At 36.3% G+C, this 26,570-nt stretch overlaps 1 protein-coding gene across 1 annotated transcript; it reads left to right on the top strand.

Annotated features, from left to right (window-relative positions):
* Positions 1 to 1,671: 1,671 nt before the first annotated feature.
* Positions 1,672 to 26,520, top strand: LOC127943289 (guanine nucleotide-binding protein G(o) subunit alpha-like). Its single transcript, XM_052539630.1, has 9 exons — positions 1,672 to 2,232; positions 3,203 to 3,294; positions 9,672 to 9,764; positions 10,968 to 11,128; positions 17,346 to 17,474; positions 20,164 to 20,293; positions 20,676 to 20,747; positions 22,117 to 22,204; positions 25,515 to 26,520. The coding sequence occupies exons 1-9, from the start codon at positions 2,103 to 2,105 to the stop codon at positions 25,703 to 25,705; spliced, it is 1,086 nt and encodes a 361-aa protein (XP_052395590.1). The 5' UTR covers positions 1,672 to 2,102; the 3' UTR covers positions 25,706 to 26,520.
* The last annotated feature ends 50 nt before the right edge of the window (positions 26,521 to 26,570 follow it).

The raw sequence follows: 26,570 nt of genomic DNA, 5'->3' as shown, positions 1-26,570 counted from the left end.
TTCAGATCAGAAAGAAGTTCGAAAAACACGTGTTAGATGCACGAAACTTACTTTTAGCGTTAGGTAACGTTAAGTGCCAAATACCAACACAATCCAATCTGAGTACATACATTGTTCGACATAACATAAATGTTATTTGTGTTAGCGCACGTGATATCAGCAAGTAATGTATATTAAGGTTGCTTTGTTCATATTTTCTCTGTTCTTTATAGTGTATTTGAGTACTGTGTAAAGCGCTTATAAATATGCATAATTTGTATTCTTATTATAAGGTGCTGAGAGCTGCAGAGAGGGTGATCCGCCAAGCTTCAGCAATACAAGCTCCTCAGGTGTCAGATCGGCACTTCGGAGCCTGTTCGCGACTCGGTTGATTCAGATCAGCACTTCGGAACCTGTTCGCGACTCGGTTGATTCAGATCGGCACTTCGGAGCCTGGTCGCGACTCGGTTGATTCAGATCGCCACTTCGGAGCCTGGTCGCGACTCGGTTGATTCAGATCGGCACTTCGGAGCCTGTTCGCGACTCGGTAGATTCAGATCGCCACTTCGGAGCCTGGTCGCGACTCGGTTGATTCAGATCGGGACATCGGAGGATGTTTGAGATTTTTTAAAATTCAGATCTGGACATCGAAGCAGGAAGTGTTTGTCAAACAGTTAATTGGTGATAAATTAATATTTGGACTTGAGGCTTTTTTTTTGCTTGTCGATTCAGCATGTACATGGACCCACACACAAAAGTAGACACACTCTAGACTTAATCCTCAGTAGAGCTCTAAACTTTTCATCCATTGTTATTAAGGACGTTATTCATAACCGTACTGAAAATAAGTAAATATTGTTAGCTGATGCTAACTGTCTAGCTAACAAGCTTGCTGGTGCTAACTTGAGGTCATTTTTATAAATAATGTCCAAATATTTTTATTCAACCACCTATATATATATATATATAGATTACATCTGGGGAGAAAAGAAAGGATGTGATGTTCAGAACATGGTAACTACAGTAATTATCAAAGAGGGGAAGAGATGCACCCCGTTTGGCCAGTGGTGTTTTTACACCCCAGACAAGGTTTGAGAAGGAAAAAAATCATTATGAAAATATAATTCTATTTTCCTTAAAATCTTCAGGCCTTATTATCATGTCATATATAACTGTGATGTTCTGTAAAACAACAAACTTTAAAATACTTTGTTCTTATGGTCATCTCTGTTTTCTCTCAGGTACATCACAGTGTAAGCTTCACAGTTAACATTACTCCCATCAGTGTAGTCCATATCAACAACAAAAATATATCTTGACTCCATATAGTGGTTATTTTGGAAAAAATCCCAGGTATTTTGAGCAGTAGGATTATAAAAAAAAAAAAAAAAAATGTGCTAATATAAAATTAAATTAGCCTATATAAAATTGCAAACATCTATCTTTCAGTACTTTTTTTACTTAAGCACATAAAAAATGTTGTACTTTTGTACTTTCACTTGAGTAAAATTGAAAAAGGAGTACTTTTACGTTTACTGGAGTACTATTTTATTATACGTATCTGTACTTTTACTCAAGTACTTGATTTGTGTACTTCGTCCACCACTGTGAGTTTTACGGTTTTCCAGAGTCACTTGCTCGGCGCTCGAGCGAAACCCATCTCAGGTGACAACGTTCCAAAACGTCACTTCCTTCTTTAAGAACGCGGACACCGCAGTACTTCGTTTGTTCGTAATGAACAGGTAGAGTTGCGTTGTGGATTAGGAGTGTTTGTGTGGTGTTTACGTGATAAAAACTCAGTGTAAGCGACGAACCCGAACCAGCAGGAGCGCTGAGTCTGACGAAACTAACCGGGAACAGGCGCTTTGAAACTTTTATTCGCTTTCCTACTGTACTACTCTCTCTGTCTCTCAGATTTGGAATTATATGATTCCAAAAACACACGCGCAGTTGACTTTTGGTGACATTTTACGCGTTAACCGGAGGGTCTTTGGATAAGAGCGCGCCCGGGGATCTCACCGGGATGTTTTTTCGTGTGTTTGAACGTCCCTCTTCGGTTCCATCCGTGGTGTTGGGATTTCTGCTGGACCTTTAGCTGTGTGGGAAAGACATGAGCTCTGGATATGGGTCTGTGTCTGGGCTCAGAGGTGACAGAGGAGGGAAAGAAGGCGAAGATTCACAGCTCGCAGATAGACCGAGATCTGTACGAGTGCGCCAAGAGAGAGATGAACGTGGTGAAGATCCTCATGCTGGGTGAGCTCTCATCCTGATGTTTGTTCATCTCCTTATTGCTTTTAGTTGTTGAAATAACATGGGGTTTGAACTCCAGATCTGGGTTGGTAACTTGAAGTTTATTAATTTAGCAAAAGATATGGGGCTGTAATTGAAAGTTATCAGTTTAAATAGCCAATCTCTACAAGAACGTAGGTTTAAATCCCAGTTTTTGGTTTGAAACCCAGATTTGGGCATGTTGTAGATTGAAACTTAACATGTTTAGATTTGTAGGAGGTACAAACCCAACAATTTTAAGTTAACTGCCCAGATGTGAAGTTTTAGCTCATACATAAAAGGTTCAAGTCCCAGTTATCAGTTAAAACTGAAAGGTTGGTGGGTTGAATCTTAGATCTGGTCAGTGAAATGGAAGGTTGTTGCTTTAAAATTCATGCAGTCAACTGAACATTTGGTATTGGCTTCATTTTCTAAAGATCTATGCTGGTTAGATTTTCATATTTGTGCAGAAAACTGAACCATCCTGGGTTTAATTTTCATATTATTGTAGGAAACCGAACCATTGTGGGTTCAAATTTCATATTTGTACAGGAAACTCAATCATTCTGGGTATAAATTTCACATTTGTGCAGGTAACTGAATGTTTCTAGGTTTGAAACTCTAGGGCTAATAATCATATGTGTGTAGGTAACTGTAAAGTAATGAGTTTCAAACCTCACATCTGGGCTGATAATTGAAAGATTGTGGGCTCAAATTTCATATTTGTGCAGATAACTGAAGGCTGGTAGGTTTAAACCTCATATATGGGGTGCTAACTGAAAGGTTGTGGGTTTGAACTTTCAGAAAGAGTTGATTCATGAACAGTGAAAGCTGTACCTTTAAAACTAGACCATTATCTTGTGTTAATATAGGAGACTGTACCATTCATAGATCATTTTTTAAAGTGTAAACTAAATGACTAATTAGTCATTTTGAATGACATATTTGGATGTAGGTGCTGCTGAAAGTGGGAAAAGTACACTGGTCAAACAGATGAAGATCATCCACAGTCATGGATTCACCAAACAAGAGTTAGACAGTTTTAAGGTAAGACGTTTTGTTATGTTTTGTTGTTTCCACCATCTGTGTTTGGGGATTATTAAACGTTTAAGGGGTCATTAATTCAGCTGTAAAACAAGACCTCAGCTGAACGGAAGACTGGATCTTACCCGACAACGTTCTTTTTCTGTTTGGAAGAGAAATATTAAGGGGAATGGAAACCTGGAAACATGACACACTTTTTTTTTTTTTTTTTTTTTTTTTACATATGAACCATTAATTTAATATCCCTTTATATATGATGAATTTTTCATAATTTGCTTGAAATTCAAAGAAAAAAAATGTTAGTGCTAAGCTATAAAATGACATTATAGTTCAGATTGCAAAAATAAAGACTCATTTTTTTCTTATTAATCTACTTCAAACTGTGATGGGCTGAACACGGAGCCTTGAGGTATCCCAAACTCAAGATGTGACTTAAACATGGCTAGTCTGCATTTGCTACAAAATTATGCTATTGTTTGACATCCTTTAGCTTGTGAGTAACAGGTTACAAGAAGTGTACCAGGAGTTTGTTGATGGTGCGCTTTGGCTAGTAGCCTGTGTTTCAGCTTGTCTTTGAGAGAATGCTACCTTACCTCACTTCCCTCAGTGTTTCATTCCCTCTCCCTGCATAAAAGCCACCTTGATCCTTTGGAATTCAGGAATTTGTTCATCCAATATATTTGTGCGGCACAATCTGCGCTGACATTTATCAAGCTAACGGATCGTCAACATACATGTTTCTAGTCAGATCTTTAAGTTGTTTTAAAAAATTAGCTAATTTTGTCAAACGATGATCCATCATATCTCCTGTGAAGTGCCTGATCAGCATGCGTGCTTGTTTGGGTTAAACATAGACTTTGTGTACCATTCATTAAACCTTCCTGTAGGGTCTGTTTTTGTTAGCTACGCTTTCCTGTGAGTCTGAATTAAATTGATGGACTGAGAATGTCAAAGTGGAGTTTTGAAGTGCCTCAGGGAATGCTTTAAAACCCCAATGACTGCTCCAGGCACATGCAAAGGGATTGCCAGGATGCTTAACTAGATAACTAGTCATCAAGTCACAACATTGACCATCACAATGAAAAACCATGAACAAACCCTTTAAATAAACACTCTCCAAAAATGCACACACCATTCTCGGGAAGGAATCACCATCTGTGCCATCTTTCACCAGCATTTCAATATGTCTTTAAACAAAACAAGAAGTGTTGGAATGAGGATGAGAATGACATAATATTGTACAGTTTCATGCAACTGAACTGTCATCATCTAATTCATCAAAGATTCCAGCATAAGGCAAGCTTTGTCTGTACAGGAAACAACAGTTTTTACTAACATTTAGAAATGCTTTTTTTCCCCCAAACATTTATAAAAGTGTAAATGGCAAGTTTGCTTCTGATTTGCTATGATGTTGATTCGTTCTGTTGGCACTGAACTGAATTACATAAAGTGTGAAGTATGTTCTCTCTAGATCTGATTAACGTTTCCCCATGTCACTGCATAGTTTGTGCCAGTCACTGTGGTGTAAAACTCTTCTGACTAGAGGCACAATGTTTGTATTTTGCACAACTCTAGTTAATAATTCAATCCAACAGCTGTTTTTATCTGTTTGTGGAACAGGAAGAACAAATCGATAAGGGCCCATAATAGGGCTAGGTTAACTTCTCAGATTGTTCTAGAGACAAAATAAACATTGACCTTAAGCCAAAGGATGACATACAATAGGCTAATTTTGTAGTAAATGCAGATGAGCTGAGTTTGAGTCACGCCTTGAGTCCGGGATACCTCAAGGCTCTGTATTCGGTCCATCAAAGTTTGACGTAAATAAAATTAAAAGTTTACGATCTAAACTATAATTTTTATGATGTCCTCTATGCCTGTTTTCTCTTAAAATGTATGTGGCCGGTCACAAGGTTTATATGTTTCTAATGTTCAAAGTCTAGTTCCTGCTTCACCAGTTTTTGTTGGACAGATTCATAAAGGGTCATGCTTTCTCTCACACATGCATATGTTTGTAAAGACCCATAATTATGGCTAGTTTTATATTGTAGACAAGCTTGCAGACACAAGCACAGTCTGTAATCAGACTGGCCTTGGTTGACTTGGATGTAGTGTCGCACAAGGGCGGACCATCGACTGTCAGAGGGAGGCCAGGGCAGGGTGTGGTGACCCGTGGTGTGTGTGAATCAGAAATGCAAGGGAAAATGTGAGGAGTTACAGATAAAAAGAGGGACTTGTCCTGACCTGACTGTCGCAGGAGTGTCCCTTTCTTAATCCTTTCTTTTTCTCACCATTGCACTAAACTGTCACTGCAGTCTTGAACCACACTGCAGTCTCTCTAACCCGCAGGAAGTAAAGTTGTCTTTCCTGTTTGTTTGCTTTTTTGTTTCTTACATGACACCTGTATCTCCTTGTTCTCCTTGCCCAAAGCTACAGTACTACTTCACCTTAAAGTCAATTTAATTTTTTAATTTTCTTATTATTATCGATGTTAAAAATAATTGTGCTGTTTAAAATTTCTGTGAAAACCGTAATAATTTTTCAGGATTCTTTTATAAATAGACATTTAGCTTTCAGTATCTGACCCGCTTTTGTAGCAAAAACTTGTAGCAGCTAAAGTTTATAGCTAATCAGTCATTGTTAACTGCTGATCAGTCCTACACAACAGCTTGCTGGAATTTTAGCCTTCCTCAGTACAGAACCGCTTCATCACTGTGATGTTGGTGGGTTTTCTCCAATGAACTGCTTGCTTCAGGTCCTTCCACAACATTTCAGTTGGATTAATGTCTTGACTCTTTAACCATTCTTTGGAAGAGTGACTTGTGTTTGGGGTCGTTGTCTTGCTGCATGACCAACTTTCTCTTGTTATTCAGTTCTCAGACAGATATTTATATTGATATTTTATATATACTGGCAGAAATGTTCTTTTTGGAGAGCAGTGGCTTTCTATAACTCTACTATGCACATTGTGGATGTTCAGTGTTTTCCTGACTGTGGACTCATTAACATTAACAGTAGCCAATGTGACCCTTTGCAACCTCACAGACCATTACACATCTTGCTTTTGTAGTGATCTTTTGTTGGTCAACCAATCCTGGGGAAGGCAACGATGGTCTTACATTTTCTCCATTTGTACACAGTCTATCTGACTGTGGAATTGTGGAGTCCAAACTTTCTTGAGAAATGGTTTTCTAACCTTTTCGAGCATGATGAGCAACAACAACTCTTTTTCGGAGGTCTTCAGTTATTTTCTTTTGTTAATGCTATGTTTTACTTAGTTTGATAGATCCTTGTTCTTTAAATAAAACCTAACACCAGTTATCCCAATGACTGAAAAAACACCTCTGAACAGATGGACTATCATTTAACCTTTTGAATTCACTCACGGATATGTAATATTGGAACATTTCCCTAAATAAATACATGACAAAGTGTATATCTTTTTGTCTTATTTGTTTGATTTCATACTTTTTGTCTATTTTCAGGACTTCTGAGAATCTGATGATCTTTTGGCTCATATTAATGCAGAAACTTTCACAAACTTTCAAGCAGCACTGTGTGTGTGTGTTTACACACAAAACAATAAATACAGTGTTTTATCTAGTGTGTCCATCTGTAGGCTCTTTTTTTAATGCAAGACTTCACAAAACTCGCAGCTGGGTTTCGTTTTCATTTCCTCGACCTCCCTCTGAATCTGTTTCTTTGTAGTGGTAAGTTCTCTTGTTACAAACGTGACATCAAGGAGCAATAGAAGACTTTGGAGTGCCTTTGGTGGAGGTGTAGAATTTGGGTTTGACCCAAACATAGTTTTGTAGAATGTACAGTGTTTTTTCTTCTACAAGGTCATGTTGAGCTTTGGACCTGCCTGGAATGTCAGGATGTTGTCACTTCCTTCAGGATTTTTTATGACCAGAATTCTAGAATTTGTTGTTCTTTTGATGTCTGAAAGTTCTAGAACTCAAAGGTTGCATAGATCCTTGAAAATAAATGGTGGGTTCCTAGAATGGATTTCTTTTTATTATAAACCTTTTTTATAATAATTTACCCATGTATACTTTTTCTTAGTTTCAAGGAACACAAAAAAAAGATTATGTAAGCTGCTATTGTGACAAGGGAATACAATAACACAATAACCCAAACTCCAAAATGGACAAAAAACCTTTAACCTGTAATAATATTTTATGACTTCTGCACTGTATTTCAATTCTTTCTAAAGCCATATGATATGCCTTTACTCAAATTCAGTTATGAAATCTGTGACCCTGTAGCACAAAAGAAGTCTTAAGTCGCTGGGGTATGTTTTTAGCAACAGTCAAAAAAAAACATTGTATAGGTCCAAATTATAGATTTTTCTTTTATGCCAAAAATCATTAGGATATTCAGCAAAGATCATGTTCCATGTAGATATTTTGTAAATTTCCTACCGTAAATATCAAAACTTAATTTTTTATTGGTAATATGCATTTCCAAGAATTTATTAGGACAACTTTAAAGGTGATTTTCTCAATATTGAGATTTTTTGTGCACCCTCTGATTCCAGATTTTCAAATAGTTGTATCTCGGCCAAATATTGTCAGATCCTAATAAACCATAAGTCAATGAAAAGCTTATTTATTCAGCTTTCAGATGATGTATAAATCTCAATTTCGAGAATTTACACTTGGGTAACATGAGAACCAATATTTTCAGTTTCAGTTTAGTTTGTTTTACTCATTTTTATTATTTTGAAACCTTTTTTTGTTTAGCTTTCTTTTTTTTTTAGTTTTCATAATTTTAGCACTTAAACCAAAATTTATTTTACTTGGTGGACAAGGCAACATTTCAAGTTTTGTAAGCGTGACATTCAGATTTCTTTTTAGCTATATTTTTAAATCTTTTTACTAAATTTTGTAACTTAAACCTATTTTAGTTCAGTTTGTTCTCAAAGCTACATCTCTAATTTTCCTTTAAGTTTTGTGTTACATGCAATATTTATTTTATTTCAGCTTTAATTTGAAATAGTTTTAGTATGTTTACAGTCAAAACATTTCTAATCGAAGTGTTATAATGTACGTTTTGTAAAAGTAAGTTTTACATTTAATAATTTTTAGTTTATTTCAGAAAATGAAATAATAGTTGATCTATAACAACACCAGTGTGGATTGGACATTTTTGTCACTTTAAACAATTTCTTCTGACAATATTTAGGACTTTAAGCAGTGTTAAGAAGGAAATAAAAGACACTTACACACTCACTCACACACACACACACACATTCCCTGCCATCTTTGCACTTATCGCTTTGCAAAAGAATAGTTTCATTGTTCTAAAGCATGTGATTCACTCCAGAACATCACCTCCTGTGTAGCTCTAGTGCACTTAGTGTGTGTGTGTGTGTGTGTGTTTGCAACAACAGAAAATGGATGATAAGTGCATCATACATCCGAACCGCAGAACTTTGGGCTCACACAGAACACAGAAAGGCTTTTCGGGGTTCGCTCTTCCCTGGAATGTTCTGCGCCTCTGATCTACAGCCGTGCAAACAAAAGCTGTTCAATAAAGAGCAGGAATGTGTTTGCTTTGGCCAGAGAATCAGGGGCGGTAAAAGGGGAAGCATGTGTGAGCGCAACACGAGCGGACGGGTGCTGAAAGTGTGAAAAGGGGAAGGTTTGGAGTGGAACACACTGATTGAAGTGTCAAACTTTTTTTCAGTCGAAATGAAATCAAAAATTACTTTATTATACATTTTGGTCTTACTGTACATTATTCATTTTAATAACAACATTTCAGGTAATAATTGAATACATTTCTGTATTCATTTATTTATTTATCATATATTTAACTCATTAAACATACTTTTTTTCACTTGTAAATATGTTGCAATGTGTGTGTAAATCAGTTCATTAATTTTGTGTATGTTAAGAAAATGTGGCAATCAAATTACTGTACAAATCATTCCCGTCTCTGTGAATTGTTCTGTCCAAAAATAAATGATCAGCATTTCATAATTCATAACCGCACAGTTGTATTAAGTCGCAGCTGAGCGTTTGATCGTTGCACAGCGGTGTCCGTCGCAGTAATGGCGCCCGAGGAAGCCACTTCCTGTCACTTAGGTGGACATGACCAATCAGGTAGAAATTCATAACTGTGACAGGAAGTGGGTGTGTTTGGTAAGATGCACACACAAATGGCCTGTTTACGTTCTGCCACAGATCACGGCAAGGGTTCTTGCGTAATGCTTTTTTTTGTGTTTGAAGGAACAAAGACAATGAGTCCACACCTGCCAATCAGAGGAGAAAAAACTCTGAACTAATCAAATTAATATGCTGAGAATATGAATATCATGCTTTGTTCTCTTATGTGAGAAGAGATTATGATCTATATACGTTTTGTTTTTCCAGCCTGCGGTGTTGGATAACCTCCTGACCTCTATGAAGTTTGTCCTCCATGGAATGGGTGTCCTACGCATCAACCTCGCTAACGGCAAGAACAAGGTCTGATCCCAACTCGTTCCTTTCTACTGGCTACAGTAGATTTATTTATTACCCAGAGTTACCATTTCTATATTAAAATAAAAGTTTTTTAAATTTAGATTATTCCATATTTAATTTATTTGTAATATATAACAAATAAAGATGATGATTCTAAAATAACCAATATTAAATTTAGATTTTTATTATTTGTAATATAACAAATAAAAATTATTATTATTATTATATTTAATTAGGATGTCTTTATTAAATACCCTTTAAGATTTTACATGCAATTCCTAAAACTTTTTTTTTTGTAATATATAAAAATGTAAACTTCTGTTCTAATTGTTGTTGTTGTTGTTTTTATTGATTTTGTGTACCCATTTGGATACAGATTTAAACTTGTATTACTAGATCTTGTTACCCAGGGTTAGGATTTCTGCAATAAATAACCTATTTTTAAATTTAGATTTAAATATTAGATATGTTATTTAAATTTAATTAAAAAGATAAAACATAATAAAAATATACTAATTGTATATTTTATATAAATATGTGTGTGTGTGTGTTTTTTTTATTTTTTATTTTTTTATGATATTGTCTTGCGGTTTTAATGTTTGCAGTACTTATCAGGTCCACTAGGTGGCATCATGTTTTCAGATCTAGGGATGTGAATGCAAACATTCAGTCAAAGCAAAATATCAGTCACAGAGTAGTGTTCTATTAGAATCCTCCCTCAGTTCCGGCGTGTTCCAGACTTCTGCCTCAAACAGTCATTATCTTCTTCCGCACCTAACGTCACAATTAGGGTCATCTAAATTGATTATGAAATATAATCCCATGGTGTAGGGTGGCCTTGATCAGGTCATGTGATGAACACTGTACTATAATTACACAGATCAGGTCAATTATTGTTAAATAACCGTGCTAGTCATTGGGTCACACCAGCAGATCTTTGTTATAGTTGTCTAAATGTTATTGTTTTATGCTTATCTAGTCCCTAACCTTAATTTCTCAACTTCATTAATCAACCCCTAACTAGGTTTAGGTCACAATGGGTTGATTAGTCATCCAAAAAAACGGACTAATTATGATATAAAGCATTTAGCATTAGCATTTAGTGCAGTTTAAGTTCTTAAAATTGAGACACGTTCTTGAAAAACTCTTTAGACTCTTTGTTGGAAGTGCAAGTGGTGTATTTATCCGTTTCTGGTGTTTCTCCAGGTCCACGCTCACTCTGTTCTCTCGTGTGGACGCTGCTTTGACGAGGACCAGATGCTGTTCCCGTTCATAGGCCACGCCCTCTGCTGTTTGTGGGCGGATCAGGGGGTGCGGTCGGCAGCGGCGCGAGGATACGAGTACGAACTCAATGACTCGGCCCTATAGTGAGTAACACTTCTGTTTTTCCAGTTAGTCTCACTTTTTATTTGTATTTTATTTTTATGCATCGTAGCCTTTTTTTTTTTTTGTCAGAGAGGCTACAATGTTTTCAGTTAGCGTACTGTGTTTGGTGGTTAAGAATAGCTCTTTTAACTAGCTTGAACAAGATAACACAGTAACGCATTACGTTTTGATCAGACCTTGAGCAAAGAGAATTCAGACCAAACACCAGAATGTGTTTCGAAATGCTATGCATCTGATTTGAATGCATTTAACCAGGCTCAAATTGGCCAATCATGATCTGGAAAAAGGCCATGAATGTTTTAATCTGATCTAATTGGTGGTTTGACACGGGCGCTGACCTCCTGAATCCTTCTCATGTTTGGTAAAAATTTCACATGCAGCAAGGAAATTTACAGACGATTTTAAGAAAAACGATTTCATTTTATGTTATTCCGAATGTATTAAAGATCCTTAGCACAGATAACGTCATTCATTTTCAGTTATTGACTAGCATTTATCCTCTGGAAGATTTAATCCTGAAGGTTTTATCGTTATTCAATGATTTATCGATTTTCTAGCACTCTTTCTCAGGTTTTCCTGATGCTTGCTGATGCAGTTTCCGTAGCCTCCATGTAGGTTTAATGGAACTAATGTGCGTCTGCCACTCTTGAGCCAAAATGGCCGCTGATCTGTGACTCCCACTGTGAATAATGGCTGATTAGTGGGATATTCAGCAGTGAATTGTGTAATTATGTGTATGTGATGGCAAACTAAAACACCAGGAGGCTGATTATTTAAATGAAGCAGAGAGGGTCACCCGTGTCGCAGGCGTGTGGTGTGTGCCACGACGAATGAACCTCAAACTCCGCAGCGAGGTGTGTGTGTGATAACTCATAAACGGCACTTAGAAAACAGTCAAACCTCACAGCCTACAGCCTTTGCCAGTTGATATATACCCTGCAGTGCATGCTGGGACGTCACGTAATGGAGGTTTGACATGTTAGCTTGTCTCTTTGATTAGCACGCAGGACACCTAGTGAAGGTTGGAAAGAATGAGGAAATGATGGAGGCGAGTGAGATGAGAGGTGCTGTGTGTGGTTAAAGTTGTCCATACCGAATGTGTTTGACATCAAAACCTACACACATGAAAAAAAATAACCTCGATTCTGATGATTTCCCACACATGTTCACATATGTATGTGCTTAGCTCTAGTTTTGAGAAAAAACACCCCTATTAAGTGAATTTAAAAATTATGCAATTTAATTCTAAATATTTGTATTAAAAACACTTAAAGGGATAGTTCACCCAGAAATGAAAATTATGTCATAAATAACTCACCCTCATGAAGCATCGAAAATACATTTTGGTCCAAAAATAGCAAAAACTACGACTTTATCCAGCATTGTCTTCTCTTCCGTGTCTGTTGTGAGAGAGAGTTCACTTCAGTGTAATGATATCCGGTTCGCGAACGAATCACTCGATGTTACCGGATCTTTTTGAACCAGTTCACCAAATCGAACTGAATCGTTAGAAACGGTACGCGTCTCCAATACCTATTAATCCACAATGACTTAAGCTGTTAACTTTTTTAATGTGGCTGACACTCCCTCTGTGTTCAAACAAACCAATATCCCGGAGTAATTCATGTACTCAAACAGTACACTGACTGAACTGCTGTAAAGAGATAGATGAACACGAACGAAACGAACGAAAGATTGACTCGTGAAAAAGTTAACAGCTCAAGTCATTTGTGGATTAATGCGTATTGGAGACGCGAACCGTTTTAAACGATTCAGTTCGATTTGGTGAACTGGTTCAAAAAGATCCGGTTACATCGAATGCTTAGTTCGTGAACCGGATATCACAAACTGCTTTGTTTTGAACTCTCTCACAACAGACACTGAAGAAAAGACAATGCTGAATTGCTATTTTTAGACCAAAATGTTTTTTTGATGCTTCAAAAAATTCTAACTGACCCTCTGATGTCACATGGACTACTTTGGACTAAATCTAAAATATCTTAAACTGTGTTCCAAAGATAAACGGAGGTCTTACAGGTTTGGAACTACATGAGGGTGAGTCATCTTTTTTGGTGAACTAACCCTTTAAGGCTATGGTTAAGTAATTGTGTTTGTGTGTGAATTTGATTGATGGGTACTCCTGACCCCCGTTGGCCCCTGGGGCCCATCTAGACACTTCAGTCGCTAATATGGGGTCAATAACATGCTTGTCATCGGGAGCGACTAAATTATCACCAAGGCACTGATTTGAGTTGAGGTTACACACAACACATAATAAAGAATTTGGATTGAAAAAGTACTAAAATGTCACTTTATTTTAGAATAAGCCTGATTTGCATAAAAAGGAGGCTGAAAAGAATGACCATGACTTGATTAAATGTGGTGTAGAGCTTTGGACTAAAATGCATTGATTTCTCAGTGTCTGCATCATACTGTATCACTCCCTCTCCAGGTTTAAAATCCTCTCCTCCCAAGCTGTCATGTCGTACCTGCAGGGCTCCGTCACCCATCCTTACACACATACACAAGAAACACACACACTTTCTCTTGTTAAAAGGTCAGATTTATCAGAGGGCATTCCCATCGTCTGCAGGACGGGTCACAGCTCCTCACCTGTTCATATCCTGCATGCATCTTGCAAAATCTCTTTTCATTTTGCCTTTCATCCATTCTCATTTGCCTCTAAATTTTCCGCAAAAGCCACCGCCCTAAAGCTCTGACCGGCGAAAATTCAATTGTGTGGAAAAATAGATCAGATGTGGAGTGAGGAGAAAAGATACTCCAGAGAAAAGGATGTTTGGTGAGAGGCCAAAGAGGTGTCAATTCAATCCGAGAGTTAAAGTGTATCTACAAAACTCGAGAAGAGGTTTTCAAAGGCTGAAAATACTTAAAGATGTCACACAGCTTTGAAAAGGCATCATCTAAAAATTCTAAAAATGACCCTTTTTAGAATTGATGTTTTTCTTCTGTAGGATGCAAAAGAAGAGATTTAGAATGTTCATGCTGCTCTTTTCCATACAGCGTACAGTTAGATTATTGGTCTACCAAAATGATCTCCTAATAACTTTTAAGGAGCAGTTTACCTAAAAATGATAATTTGTTGAAAACGTAGATGAGTGTTTTTTTCATGGGAACAGATTTGGAGATGTAGCTTTACATCACTTGCCACTTGACCATCACTTCACCAATGGATCCACTACAGTGAATGGGTGCCGTCAGATTGAAAGTCCAAAAAGCTGAAAAAAAAACATCACAATAATCCACACCACTCCAGTCTATCAATTATATAGATTACCGATATTAGGGATTACTTGTGGATTATTGTGTTTTTTTATCAGATGCTTGGATTCTAATTCTGACGGCACCCATTCACTGCCGAAGATCCATTGGTGAGCAAGTGATGTAATGCTAAATATCTCCAAATCTGGTTAGTAGATGTTCAGCAAATATTCATTATTGTCTGAACTAGACCAGACTAGAGCCTAGACCAGTTAAAACAATCAGAACTGGTTCTAGCGGGGTATTTTTTTTAATATATATTTTTTTTGGAGTCTTCAGCTGGTAAAATTAGCCTTTGTCTTTCCCTAAGGAGTGTTAGTGGGTTAGACAGCTCCACAGCGACAGGGCTTTTGGGTCCCGCTGGGAATTGAAGGCCAGCAGCGAGTAAATGTTGCATCCTGATGCACGTAATGGCATGTCTGTCTTATACACCCAGACACGTTTAAGGAAACGCTCCTCTCAGGCCTAAGGTGTCCACAGATGTGCCACCCAGGGGGTTTACAAGATCAAACTTGGCTGGAATGCCAAGGAATCGCATTAGCACTGAGGATGGGATCTGATAGTGTGTGTGTTTAGCTTTCACTAATGCCAAAAACACTATGCAGAGTGAGTTCTTAGTTCTCTTTTGGCAGCTACAATCTAAGTACTTGACAGTGGTATTGATTTTAACTAAAGCTAAAATTATTGTAACATTTTTATGTTAATTGAAATAAAGCTGAAATAATATATTGGATAGAAATCTAAACGAGAATTAAAAATGTTGCCACCTACTGTTATGGTGGAGCAACGGTCTGAAAATAATCCTGCTAAAGCATGTTTGTTAAAGGGATACTCCACCGTGTTTTCATATTAAACTGTTTTTCCCTTACCTAAGACGAGTCGATACATACCTCTCTCGTCTCAGTGCGTGCACTCAATCGCTTTGGCGCGCGGTGACACTTTGAAAGCACTTAGCTTAAACCATTCATTCAATATGGGCCAAGCAGAGAAGCTACCAAACACCTCCACGTTTTCCCTATTTAAATACAGTTACTCGCGTAGTGTAACTCGACCTAGGACGGTAACACAAAACAAAACGTTGCGCTTTTCTAAGCGTGTAAAATGGATAACTATATTGTGTGGCAGAATACCATGGCAAGTGCTTGTAAGCACTTCGTCTTGGCGTAGTAATATCTTCACTAGAGGCAGCGGGGGCCGGTGAGAGGATTTTTCACGAGTGAAGATATTACTGCGCCAAGACGAAGGTACAAAAAGTACCTAACTTAAGCTAAATTTAGTTGAAAACATGAACATATATATAGAAAGGGCAACAGCAGCTAACTTCAACTTCCTTAACAAGAATCTCTTCAAACCAGTGCTTTAGCCATTATAGGTAAACTACATTAAAACTTTAGCCTGCCTAGCTGTAAGCTAATTGTCATTTACACTCTTTTCAGGAGGTAGTTAGCTACTCTACAAGCTACTAACAAAAAGTAGTTAACTTGAACTGAATTTAATTGACAACATGAACCTAGTCAATAGCTAGCTAAAGGACTACATTTTAGCTAACTTCAGCACAATTCTCTTCAAACCAGTGCTCTAGCATGGCATTAGTCATGTTGGGTACACTACTTTGAAACTTTAGCTTGCTAGCAAAAGCTACCTGTCAATTAAGCTAGTTCTCTTAGAAAAAAAAACTAGTTCGCCACTCTTGCTAGCCATAAGGCATTAGAATTTAGTTTAAAGTGCTTTTTTGTTTGTGGACTGCTAACAACACTGAAGCTGCAATGCTAAATATTAAAATGACATTGCCATTCATTGCCCTTAGATGAAAACAGTTTGTGCTAATGGTGCTATAGTGTCCCTTGCAGAAACAGTGTGAATGCAACACGTACATTTCATCACGCAACCGTGTGTACATCAAGCTGTGATGTGCTAGCATATGGTACAACATTGGTCTTCTGTTTGCATCAGCTGAATGATAAAATGGTCTTATCAGTGCAGGAAAAGATGCCTCATGAACTTTCTTAATCAAAAACTGTCTGAGGTTATTGCTTCAAACTGATTAAGTGTTCGTTTGTCTAATTCTCTCTTTAGGGTGATTACAAAAGGTTGTATCGCTACGTAGTGCGCGGTCCAGGATAACCCCTCTCTTTAGCACATCCGCGTACAGAAATCCCCCCACAGATTTGCTTATACTGTATCATTCTGTATTTACATTCATGCTGGTAATTAGCATACAACGGTGTGTTTCCCCCGGGCCAGTCTTACACAGACGCTAACTTCAGTCAGAGGAAACTTTTCCCACAGAGACCCGATTATAAGAGGTGAAGAGCTGCGTTTTATTTCTTTAATTTTTTTTGACCAAAAGGTTGCAGGTATCAAACCAGGAACCGCAAAGGGGCGGGATAATAACTTGTTTTTTACTTTTGCGTCCTACTGAGTGCCTGGACCTGGATTTTTTTCCAAATTCTTTTTCACTTTATATCGGTACCATACCGATTATCAACCGATATTATAGTGGGAGGGATTTATTGGCAGGTTGTGTATGTGTGCTGGAGATTTATTTCCCCTGTTTTTACATTTTGATAACATTTGTTGTCATCTAACACACTTAAAGTGAATCTTTTAAAAACTTTTTTCTGTATATTTTAATACTGATGCCTAAATTCACTTGTAGGATTTACTTTAGTTTTTAGTCATTGATTTTTAAGTGTTGTTTTTTTTGTCAAGTGCTAAAGTAACTAAAAGTTAATTACATGAATTACTAATGAATACTAAAATATTTGTATTAACCATGTATATTGGTAATCGGCCAGTACAGGACAATAATTATACACTTCTGAGATTTTTTACATAGAACGTCTGGCCAAGAACCAGTTCCATTTTGGTGGACTGTAAAATTTGTTTATCTATCTATATGTCTCGCTCTGTTCCCAGTTTTTTCGAGAACATAGGCAGGATCATCGCTCCCAGCTACATGCCAACAGAAACGGATATTTTAAGAGTCCGACTGAGAACCACGGGAGTGATCGAGACGCAGTTCAAAGTCAAACACCTGGTCTTCAGGTAAAACCATCTCTTTATTGTCAGTTTGTCACAATTGCTGTTACAAGAAAAATATGCCTATGAATCATCAAACATCAGGCTTTTTTAGTTTCTCAGTTCAAGCATTTCCAGTTGATGTTGGTCTAAAAGTGGCTAAACATAGCAACTGAGTAAAAATTGAAGGATTTCCTTCTCATAACGTCACGATTTCATGATATTGACCATGTTAACATCCTCATCCTCCATCTCTCACTATCTTATGAAACGTCAGCTTGCATGGCGTTTTGAAGCATCGCTCCATTCGTCAATATCTTAGCTGGCATTATCAGCATTGAGCACAAGTTCAGCTTTGATTTGGATGCAAGACTTGTTTGAATCAATCTAATGATTTTTATTATTTATTTTTTATTTTTTTGCTCGCTATGATGTCTTGTCTCGAGTCTGAGCTTAAATATGTCGACAAACAACGTTTGAAGGTATATGCTAATTGTTTGTTTATTCTGAACCAGTGTTATTTCAGTATCATTGATATACTTTCATAGATTTTTTTCTGTTTTCATTTTAATTTAATGTTTTAGTAATTTTGTTGCGTTTTTGTCATTTTTTTAAAATTAGTTTTTTTTTTAAATGTCTATAGTTTTTATTTTTAAATTATTTTTTTGTTTATTTTCTATCTTGTTTTCTTACAGTAGTTAACATTTTTAGATTTAATTTGTTTATATTCAAAAAAAAAAAGCCATCTCTGGAATTTTTTATTTTATTTTCTCAGTTGATGTTTATTTTAAGTAATGCCATTTTTATTGTTTTCGTTAACGTTTGCTTAATGCATAGTTTAATCATAAATCCTAGCTGTTTGCTTCAATCATGATGACTTTTGATCCTCAAAATGTTAGAATGGAAAAAGTTACATGTGTGTTCATTGTCCTCTCAAGTTTAATTTTGTGCAAACATTGGGCTACCAATAAAACGATTTGGAGGTTTCATGGGAAATGTGAGTAATTTTCTGCCTGGCAGCTTTTACCAGCCATTTGAATGTCAATGGAGACATTTACAGCTATGAGATGCCGTCAACTGTTTGATATGGCATGGAAAGATGAGTGTTTTGGCATTTTGTGGAAAGCAACTGTCTTTGTCTATCCTTTTTCGTTTGCTTCTCTTGGGCTCTTTCTGCCCTGAGAGTTGGCTAATTTATTGGCTTCAGTTGAAGGCTTCTGCAATAATATTTATATTGCATTACTTAGCATAATGCTAAATCTAAATTTCCTTGGCTTTCAAGACGGTTTTTAATAAAAGCCTTTCTACAACATCATAAAATCAAAACAAGATTAAAATGTTTGTTGGGATGTAGGGATGTTTGAAACACCCAGTTGGATGCCAATCTCACGGTTTGGTCTCCAAAAACATAAATTTTTCCGTCTGAAAAAAGTAATCTGTTGTTGTTGTTGTTTATCTTAAGTTGTCCTATAGAGTATAATCATGAGCACAGAATCCCATAAACACTGAACCCACTATGATTAAGACCTTTATGTTCGTTATAAGCAGTGAATATGAAAGCTGATGTTATGTGGAGTAATTGTTATATGAAATCGGTTTAGTTCCTCATGAGCTCTAGAGTGAATTAATTCGGTCTGGAATAATTTACTGTCAATCATCTGCATGCTCGACCGCTTGTCTCGTCCAAAACCTCATGATCTTTATCATATAGCTGGATTCACACCTAACTTCTGATATAAACACCCATAGCTGCTGCATTAGAGAATGTACCTTTGCCTGCCACAATTATTCATTTTCTTTTAAATCAAACATTTATTTATGCATTTTTATTATGCATTTGTGGGTTTATTAATGGTTTTTATAAATTTGTATTTTATTGCTGTATTTTATGTACTATATTTATCTAAAAAAAAACAATAGACATAGACAGTAAATGGCTGTTTTTAATAATTTGCATTTGTAATTTGCATTATTAATTTTTCTAAACTGTTTTGCAATGTACTTGTTTTTTTATTTGTGTAAGTCAAATACCCCTGATTTTACTAATTCCAAATAACTAACATTTGCATTTTACATTTATGCATTTCACAGACCGTCTTATCCAAAGCGACTTACAGTGATTTCAGGATATATATTCAGCATCAGCTATGATCATGATTCAATTCATTTGTCTGATTTTCATGGGAAACCCTCATGTATTAGTGTCCCATAAGGCACATATAGATTTATTTTTCCATCATGTTTGAAGTGTGTGTATTGATCGTTTTCATTTCGGACGTGTGGGGGAATCTTTCCCACAAATACAGTGAAGAGATGGCACAGGATGAAGTGGAAGGTGGAAAATAAAAGAGAGAGAGAATGAGAGCGACTTCGACTGTTCACGCGCTCTGAGAAGAAGCACTCGCCATTTTCCCGCTCTTTTTAGTTTCAGTAATAGACATGGACTCTTTTAGTGTTGGGATCTAAAACATCGTGAGGGGAATTTGGCAGAGATTGTTAATTTTAAAAAGCTTGTTTGATGACATTAAGAGCCCATTTGTTTGCTTTTCACATGTCACTAGTTAGCAGCATACGTGACGCTGTTGGTTAAAGTCTACATGAAAATCCACTTGTAACTTGATATAATACCTAAGCTAAATTGGTTTTGTGTTGACAGTATTGATATTGAGGTGCTTCTTTTCCATTTGAGGATGTTATTTTGTGTCTGTCTCCACAGATTGTATGACGTTGGAGGCCAGAGGACGGAGAGGAGGAAGTGGATCAGCTGTTTTGAGGATGTGAGGGCCGTGCTGTTCGTCGTGTCTCTGAGTGGATACGACATGACGCTAGTAGAAGATCCATCAATGGTGAAAAAACACTTGCTACGTTTGTGTTCACCCACTTCAGTTAATGTTCCTAAACACAAACTAGTGCAGGCCTCAGGAATCAAGATCACAGAGGCGATTTGTGTTTTTGTAAAATTCAGTAACCTAAAAATACGTATTAATGCTCAAAAGAAGGTTTCATTCTAATATTTGACTGTATTTATGTAATGTCCTAATGTAATATTATACAATTAAAATGTAACAATGCATTACTTAATTTTAATCTAAGTGTTAATACAATAAAAAGATTATTCACATGCACTGACCTCAGGTTTTCAGACTCCTCTCTTGCATGACCGAGGGGAGCATCGTGGGATCTCACGGGAATGACGGCTCTTGTTTTTCATTTTGTGCTCTTGTTTAGAATCGACTGCAGGAGAGCCTCAAGCTGTTCTCGTCAATCTGCAATAACGTCTTCTTCAGAAGCACTTCTATGGTAAGAAACGGCTCAATTAACTAAGAGAGCTCCTCCGATCTCATCGTCCCATTAGCTCAAGAGGAGGTTAGTGTCATCGATCAAGAGATGTGAAACATATGTGACCAAAGCATATTAAAAATTAAACAAGTAATCTTTTGTGATGATAATTTGCATCTGAAATTACTGTCCATTTCTGCTGACATCATCAAGTCCTCTAATCTTTAGCCCCTCCCCTCTATACTCTTATGAATAGGCTAGTCTCACTACAGTTTTGCTCTAAAATACACTTTACCAAAGTCGTTTTACATTGATATTAACTTTACATCACCGGTTTGACCAGTGTCAGTGACCTCCATCTCATTATAAACTCAGTTTTACGTGTCCTGGTTTTGCAGTCACCTGATGAAAGAGTCTGTCACTCGGTTAGACGGCACTCTTTGTGGTTTCACTCTTTGTTGCTTGCTTTGGTAATCTCGCCTCCAGACCTACCATCTTCCCTCGCAATCCCAGCCCATGTCGTCAGTTAGCCTAGACTTTGTTATAATTGCCCATGTTGTTTGGTAATTAATCTAGACTGCATAATTTAGGTTGTTCATGTGGGTGACGGTGGTCTGCTTGTTGTTTTTTCTATTTATTATACACCCTCTGTAAACCTCTTTCCGTGTAATGAGGTGTGCTATTGCCCTTGTTAAGATGCGTTTTATAGCCATGTGTTGTTTTGAAACGCTGGGCAAAATCATCACTGGACTGAGTTGTTAATTAAGCCATTATACTGAGCCAAAAAACTCGCCATTTTTGTTCTCTGTTTCAGTCATCTTTTGTGGACAGAGTTTGAAGAGTTGAAGAGTTTACCCAAAAATGAGCATTTGCTGAAAATTTACTCACCCTGAGGCCATCTTTTAGATGTAGTTGAGTTTTTCTTTATTCAGATTTGGAGAAATGTAGCTCACCAGGGGATCCTCTGCAGTGAATGGGTGCCGTCCAAACAGCAAACATGCAGCTTTTCACTTCACAAGACGATTGATGGACTGGAGTGGTGTGGATTATTGTGATGTTTTTGTCAGCTGTTTGGACTCTTATTCTGACGGCACCCATTCACCACAGAGGATCCATTGGTGAGCAAGTAATGTAAAGTTACATTTCTCTAAATCTGAATAAAGAAACAAACTGTTGGATGGCCTAAGGGTGAGTCCATTTTTGGCAAACTATTGCTTTTATAATCTCTTTTTCTGTAACCACACACACAACTTCTTGAAAACTTGCTATAGCTTTTCGTATTTGAAAAATCAATTCTAGTCCTTAATGATTGATTTTGTAGAGCGACTGCTTGATGGGTTTTGCCGGTCTCAATCCAGCGTGGCATGTAAGTCTCTCTGTTGTTTTGCAGATATTATTCATGAACAAGATTGATCTTTTCCAAGAGAAGATTCTCCGCTCCGGGCGTCATCTGCGGCATTACCTTCCCCAGTTCAAAGGTGAGAGACAGATCTGTGATTACACATCAAGCATGTTTACTTTCTCGGAAAGAAAGTTGATTATTTCCTTCAGCTGCTTGCAAAGTTTTATTTGTTTGTTCATGTCCTTTATTGAAGCACAGAACTGGCAAGCATTTCGATCTTTTACTTTTCCCAAATGCATTCTTTCTTGTCTTCTGATTTAGTTTTTCACTCATTTGTTAGTTCTGTTTCTTTTGTTTGCTCGTTTCCTTTTGTTCCTTTCTTTCATTCTAATTTTTTAAACATCACATTCATTTTTAGAATTTTTTGGGTTCATTAATCTGTTTTTCTTTTTCATTCAGTTGTTTGTTCTTGATTTCATTCCTTTGTTCTTGTTTTGCTCCTTCATTTATTCTCTTTTGTTCATATTCTTTGTTAGTTCATTCTATTTTTTCCACTTTATTCTTTCAGTATTTGTTTTTTCATTCTTTTTTCTTAGTTCAGTATTTCATTTATTCGTTCTTTTTTTTGTTCTTGTTTATTCATTCTTTTGGTAACTTGTTTGTTTGTTAGTTCATTCTCTCTCTGTTTTTGTTTGTTTCATTCTCTTTTGTTCATTTTTCTTTCCCCAGTTAATTTTTTTTTATTCTTTTTCAGTTGTTTTTCTTTTAATCATTTATTCATTTTAGTTTTTATTTTATTTTACTTTTTTCTTGTTTTTCGTTCATTAAATCCTTAAATTTTGCTCCTTTCTGTTTTGTTTGTTCATTTTTGTTCTTTTTTGTTTGTTTGTATCGGTCAGTGTTAATTTCGTTGACTAAATATTTTCGTCATTATTTTCGTCACGAATATATTTTTGCGGACGAAAACGAAACTAAAACTAAAAAAGAAGGCACTGATGGAGACTAAAACTATGACTAAATTGATTGACATTATCGTCAACGAATAAAGGACGAGACGAAAATAGACTGTGACGAAAATCAAAACAGCAGATGGGAGAGATGCGAGGAATGAACAAAAGAACCGGCAAAACAGAACAGACTGCATGAGAGAAGAGAACCAATCCGAGCCTGACTTATTGAAACGTGAAGCGAAAGTTTTCAGTTTTTAAATGAGCTCCCGGGAAGACGGCATTCGAAGAGGTGATGTTTAAAGAGCGACAAAATGTCCACAGCTCACTTCACGTTTGACGACGAACAAAACAAAACAGAGTGTAAAACACGCGGAGCGCTCATTCGTGGCAAGAACACAACCAATTTGAAAAGACATTTACAGATGAGCTACCTGGACATTTTCTCAAATGTAATTTCACAACGATGTTCTTTTGTTTATTGAGCTAAGCAAAATTGGAAGACTGCAGTGCGTAGATGTTGTAGCATTAAATATTACGAACTGAAAAGTACTGTAAAATAGCCCCTTCAATTTAGATGAGAGCACAATACTAATACGTAATATCATGATAAATACATTTGATTAATACTAATGTTTAGTATATTTTATAATGTTCTACTTGTTGACAATATCACAAATATTTCTATATTAGTCATGTGAAACGTGAATGTTCACATCCTATCATTATACATACTAATCTAGCAATATTGTAGTATTTAAAACATACAATATTGCTAGACAAATGAATACCTTATAAAATCTTGTTACTTTTTTTATCCACCTAGCTGCCAACTTATTAAATATTTACTTTAAATGTATGCACTTATTGTTCAGCTCAGCTGTAAGCTTTAAGGTCCTGGACCTAACTTTATTTTTCTTTTATTGATGGTCAATTGGCAGCTAGTTATTGTTTACATTATCATGACAGTGTTTGTTGCTGCATAAAAGCTTTTGAATCGAAATAAAGACACAGTTGTGTTGAAATAAAGTTGAATTTGTGTTTTATATATTTTGGTTAAGTTTGTTTCCTATACCAGCTGTAAAAAATTGTCTAGTAAATCTGTTATTGATTTTAGTCTTATTTTAGTCGACTAAAATACCAAGCAATTTTAGTCGACTAAAATAAGACTAAAATTAAAACAAATCAGATGACTAAAACTTGACTAAAACTAAAAAGAATTATAGTCAAAAGACTAAGACTAAAACTAAATTAAAATTTTGTGTCAAAATTAACACTGGTATCGGTCATTGTATTTTTCCATTATTCCTTGATTTTGTCCTTTTATTTGTTTTTGTTCATTTGCTTTGTTTGTTTTTATTTCTTAATTTTAGTTGTTTGTATTGTTATCTCTGTTTGCTTTCATTTGTTTGTTTTCTTTCTCTCTTTCGTTCGTTCGTTCTTTCTTTCGTTCTTTTTCTTTCTTTCATCATTTAGTCCTGTAGCACTGTCCTTCCATCAAGACTGAATCCACCATGTCGTCTTGAGTTTGTAGTTGTGTCGTTTAATCAGCTGGAATGGATCCTGTAGTTTTTGCCTCTGGGAGAAAAGGTCAAGACGGATGAGGCTGGAAATTTCTCGCATGACCTTGTCTTCATCGCTCTCCCCTCCTCCCGCCCCCTCCCTGACACTTGTATATCCCACTTCAGATAGAAGATTACAATAAAACCTTTTCACAACTACATTTCACCTGTTAATTCAGACAGACCCAGAAATACAGGCATCATGCAAATGTCAATTTACCTTTGAAGGTTTCGAGATTAATCTCATTCATCAATCTTGCAGTTTGGAGCAGACCTCGTCACATATTCATAGACTCTAACTGAATTATTTTTTTTTTAATGGAGAAAACGTCAATTACATTCTTCTCTCGGATACAGGGGTTCCTGTTAATGCACAATTCCTCATTGAGAAATTCACATGTTTTTTTGTAGCAGTCTCCGGTTTCTTTATTCACACCAGTGGTTATTAAACTGGATTCATGTTGATATCTGTTTTGAAGCTGCTGATTTATAGTTTATATATTCCTAAGAGAAAATACTTTTGCACTCATCCAAATAATCTATATATAATGCATTCATTGTAATGCATTCATAGTGTCTTATAATACAACTTATTAGTTTTTTTGTCATTTTAAATCAGTTGGATTTTTCATACATATGCATATTTTTACATAAACATTTTATATATGTTTCTTGAGCAGCAAGTCAGAATATTGGTTTCTAAAGGGTCATGTGACACTGAAGACTGGAGTAATGATGCTGAAAATATAGTGTTGAATCACAGGAATAGATAACATTTTAGAATAGATTTAAATAGTAAACCATTCATTTAAATTGTAATTATATTTAAATGTTTTTACTTTATATTTTTATCAAACAAATTCAATTGGTGAGCACCAGACACTTTTTTATTTATTTATTTTTTTTCACAAACATATCTCTATGACTTCGTTCACAGGAGCTGACTGTGATGTGGATGCTGCCGCCCGGTTCATCGCCGCTATGTTTGTGTGTCTCAACACGACGCCCAGCAAACTCATCTACCACCACTTCACCACAGCAACAGACACCTCCAACGTTCAGGTAGTTTTCCAGGTGGTTATGGACACAATCATCAAGGAGAACCTGGAGGCCGTGTCTCTGCTCTGAGGACCATTCCTCCTTTAAGAACTCAATAAGGTTCACAGTGCTGATGGTATTTATTATACAAGATGCTCTGATATTAATCAGAATGGAGGGACTGCACATTTATTATGACGCAATAACCAAATAAATGCTGGTTTTTTATTCTTCTTACTTAAACACAAACGAATAAAATGACAAAATATTTAATAAAATGTTATTATCATCCCATGTGAATCATAGATTTTGCTGTGAAAGTGTATAAAAGGGATTCAAAGAGTAAACCGTGCTCACTTGACGGTTGAGTTGCTCATCCGAGCATCCCATAATTTTCCACCTGACATCCCCCACTTCCTGTTTGTGCATTACCATGGTTAATCATCACTTATAAAATCTTTCCCCTTGTGTAAATCTTTGTTCAACACGGTCCGTTCAGAGATTGAATACCCTGTCGGTTCATAAAAGGGGTGTTTTTGAGGGGTTTTTTGCATTATGAATCATGTTTTGCTTTTGACTTGTTTGTGATCCAGCACTTTTATAGTTTTGGTGATTCAATCTGAAATGGATTTGTTGTACCAAGGTGAGCCAAACACATTTAGACACTATGAAGTCTATATGGAGCCTAATCAAACCTGTAGCATTTTTTATTTCATTTTTTTTTTTTTTTTTAAATAATGTAACTTTATCCATTTATTCATTGAGATTTGGTTTATATGAAATGTATTTTTGCTATTTAAATGCTGCTTTTTAAAAGCATTCAAGTTAAAAATCAATTACACTTTTGTAAAAGCAAAAAAAGGCACTGTGAATAGAAACATCATTAAAAACGAACACGTTTTTGATATTTTGTTTTGTGTTGATTTCTCGCACAATGAATGTGTGTATAAAACAT

The sequence above is a fragment of the Carassius gibelio genome, chromosome A22 (assembly GCF_023724105.1).
Source record: "Carassius gibelio isolate Cgi1373 ecotype wild population from Czech Republic chromosome A22, carGib1.2-hapl.c, whole genome shotgun sequence".
Taxonomy (NCBI): Eukaryota; Metazoa; Chordata; class Actinopteri; order Cypriniformes; family Cyprinidae; genus Carassius; species Carassius gibelio.
This window is presented reverse-complemented; position numbering and strand designations above follow the sequence as displayed.

Bases quoted from the DNA above. Each gene is read 5' to 3' on its own strand.
- LOC127943289 (XM_052539630.1), top strand. From the start codon at position 2,103: ATGGGTCTGTGTCTGGGCTCAGAGGTGACAGAGGAGGGAAAGAAGGCG. The intron at 9,765-10,967 runs GTCTGATCCCAA...GTGTTTCTCCAG, and splicing joins TCGCTAACGGCAAGAACAAG to GTCCACGCTCACTCTGTTCT. The intron at 22,205-25,514 runs GTGAGAGACAGA...CTTCGTTCACAG, and splicing joins TTACCTTCCCCAGTTCAAAG to GAGCTGACTGTGATGTGGAT.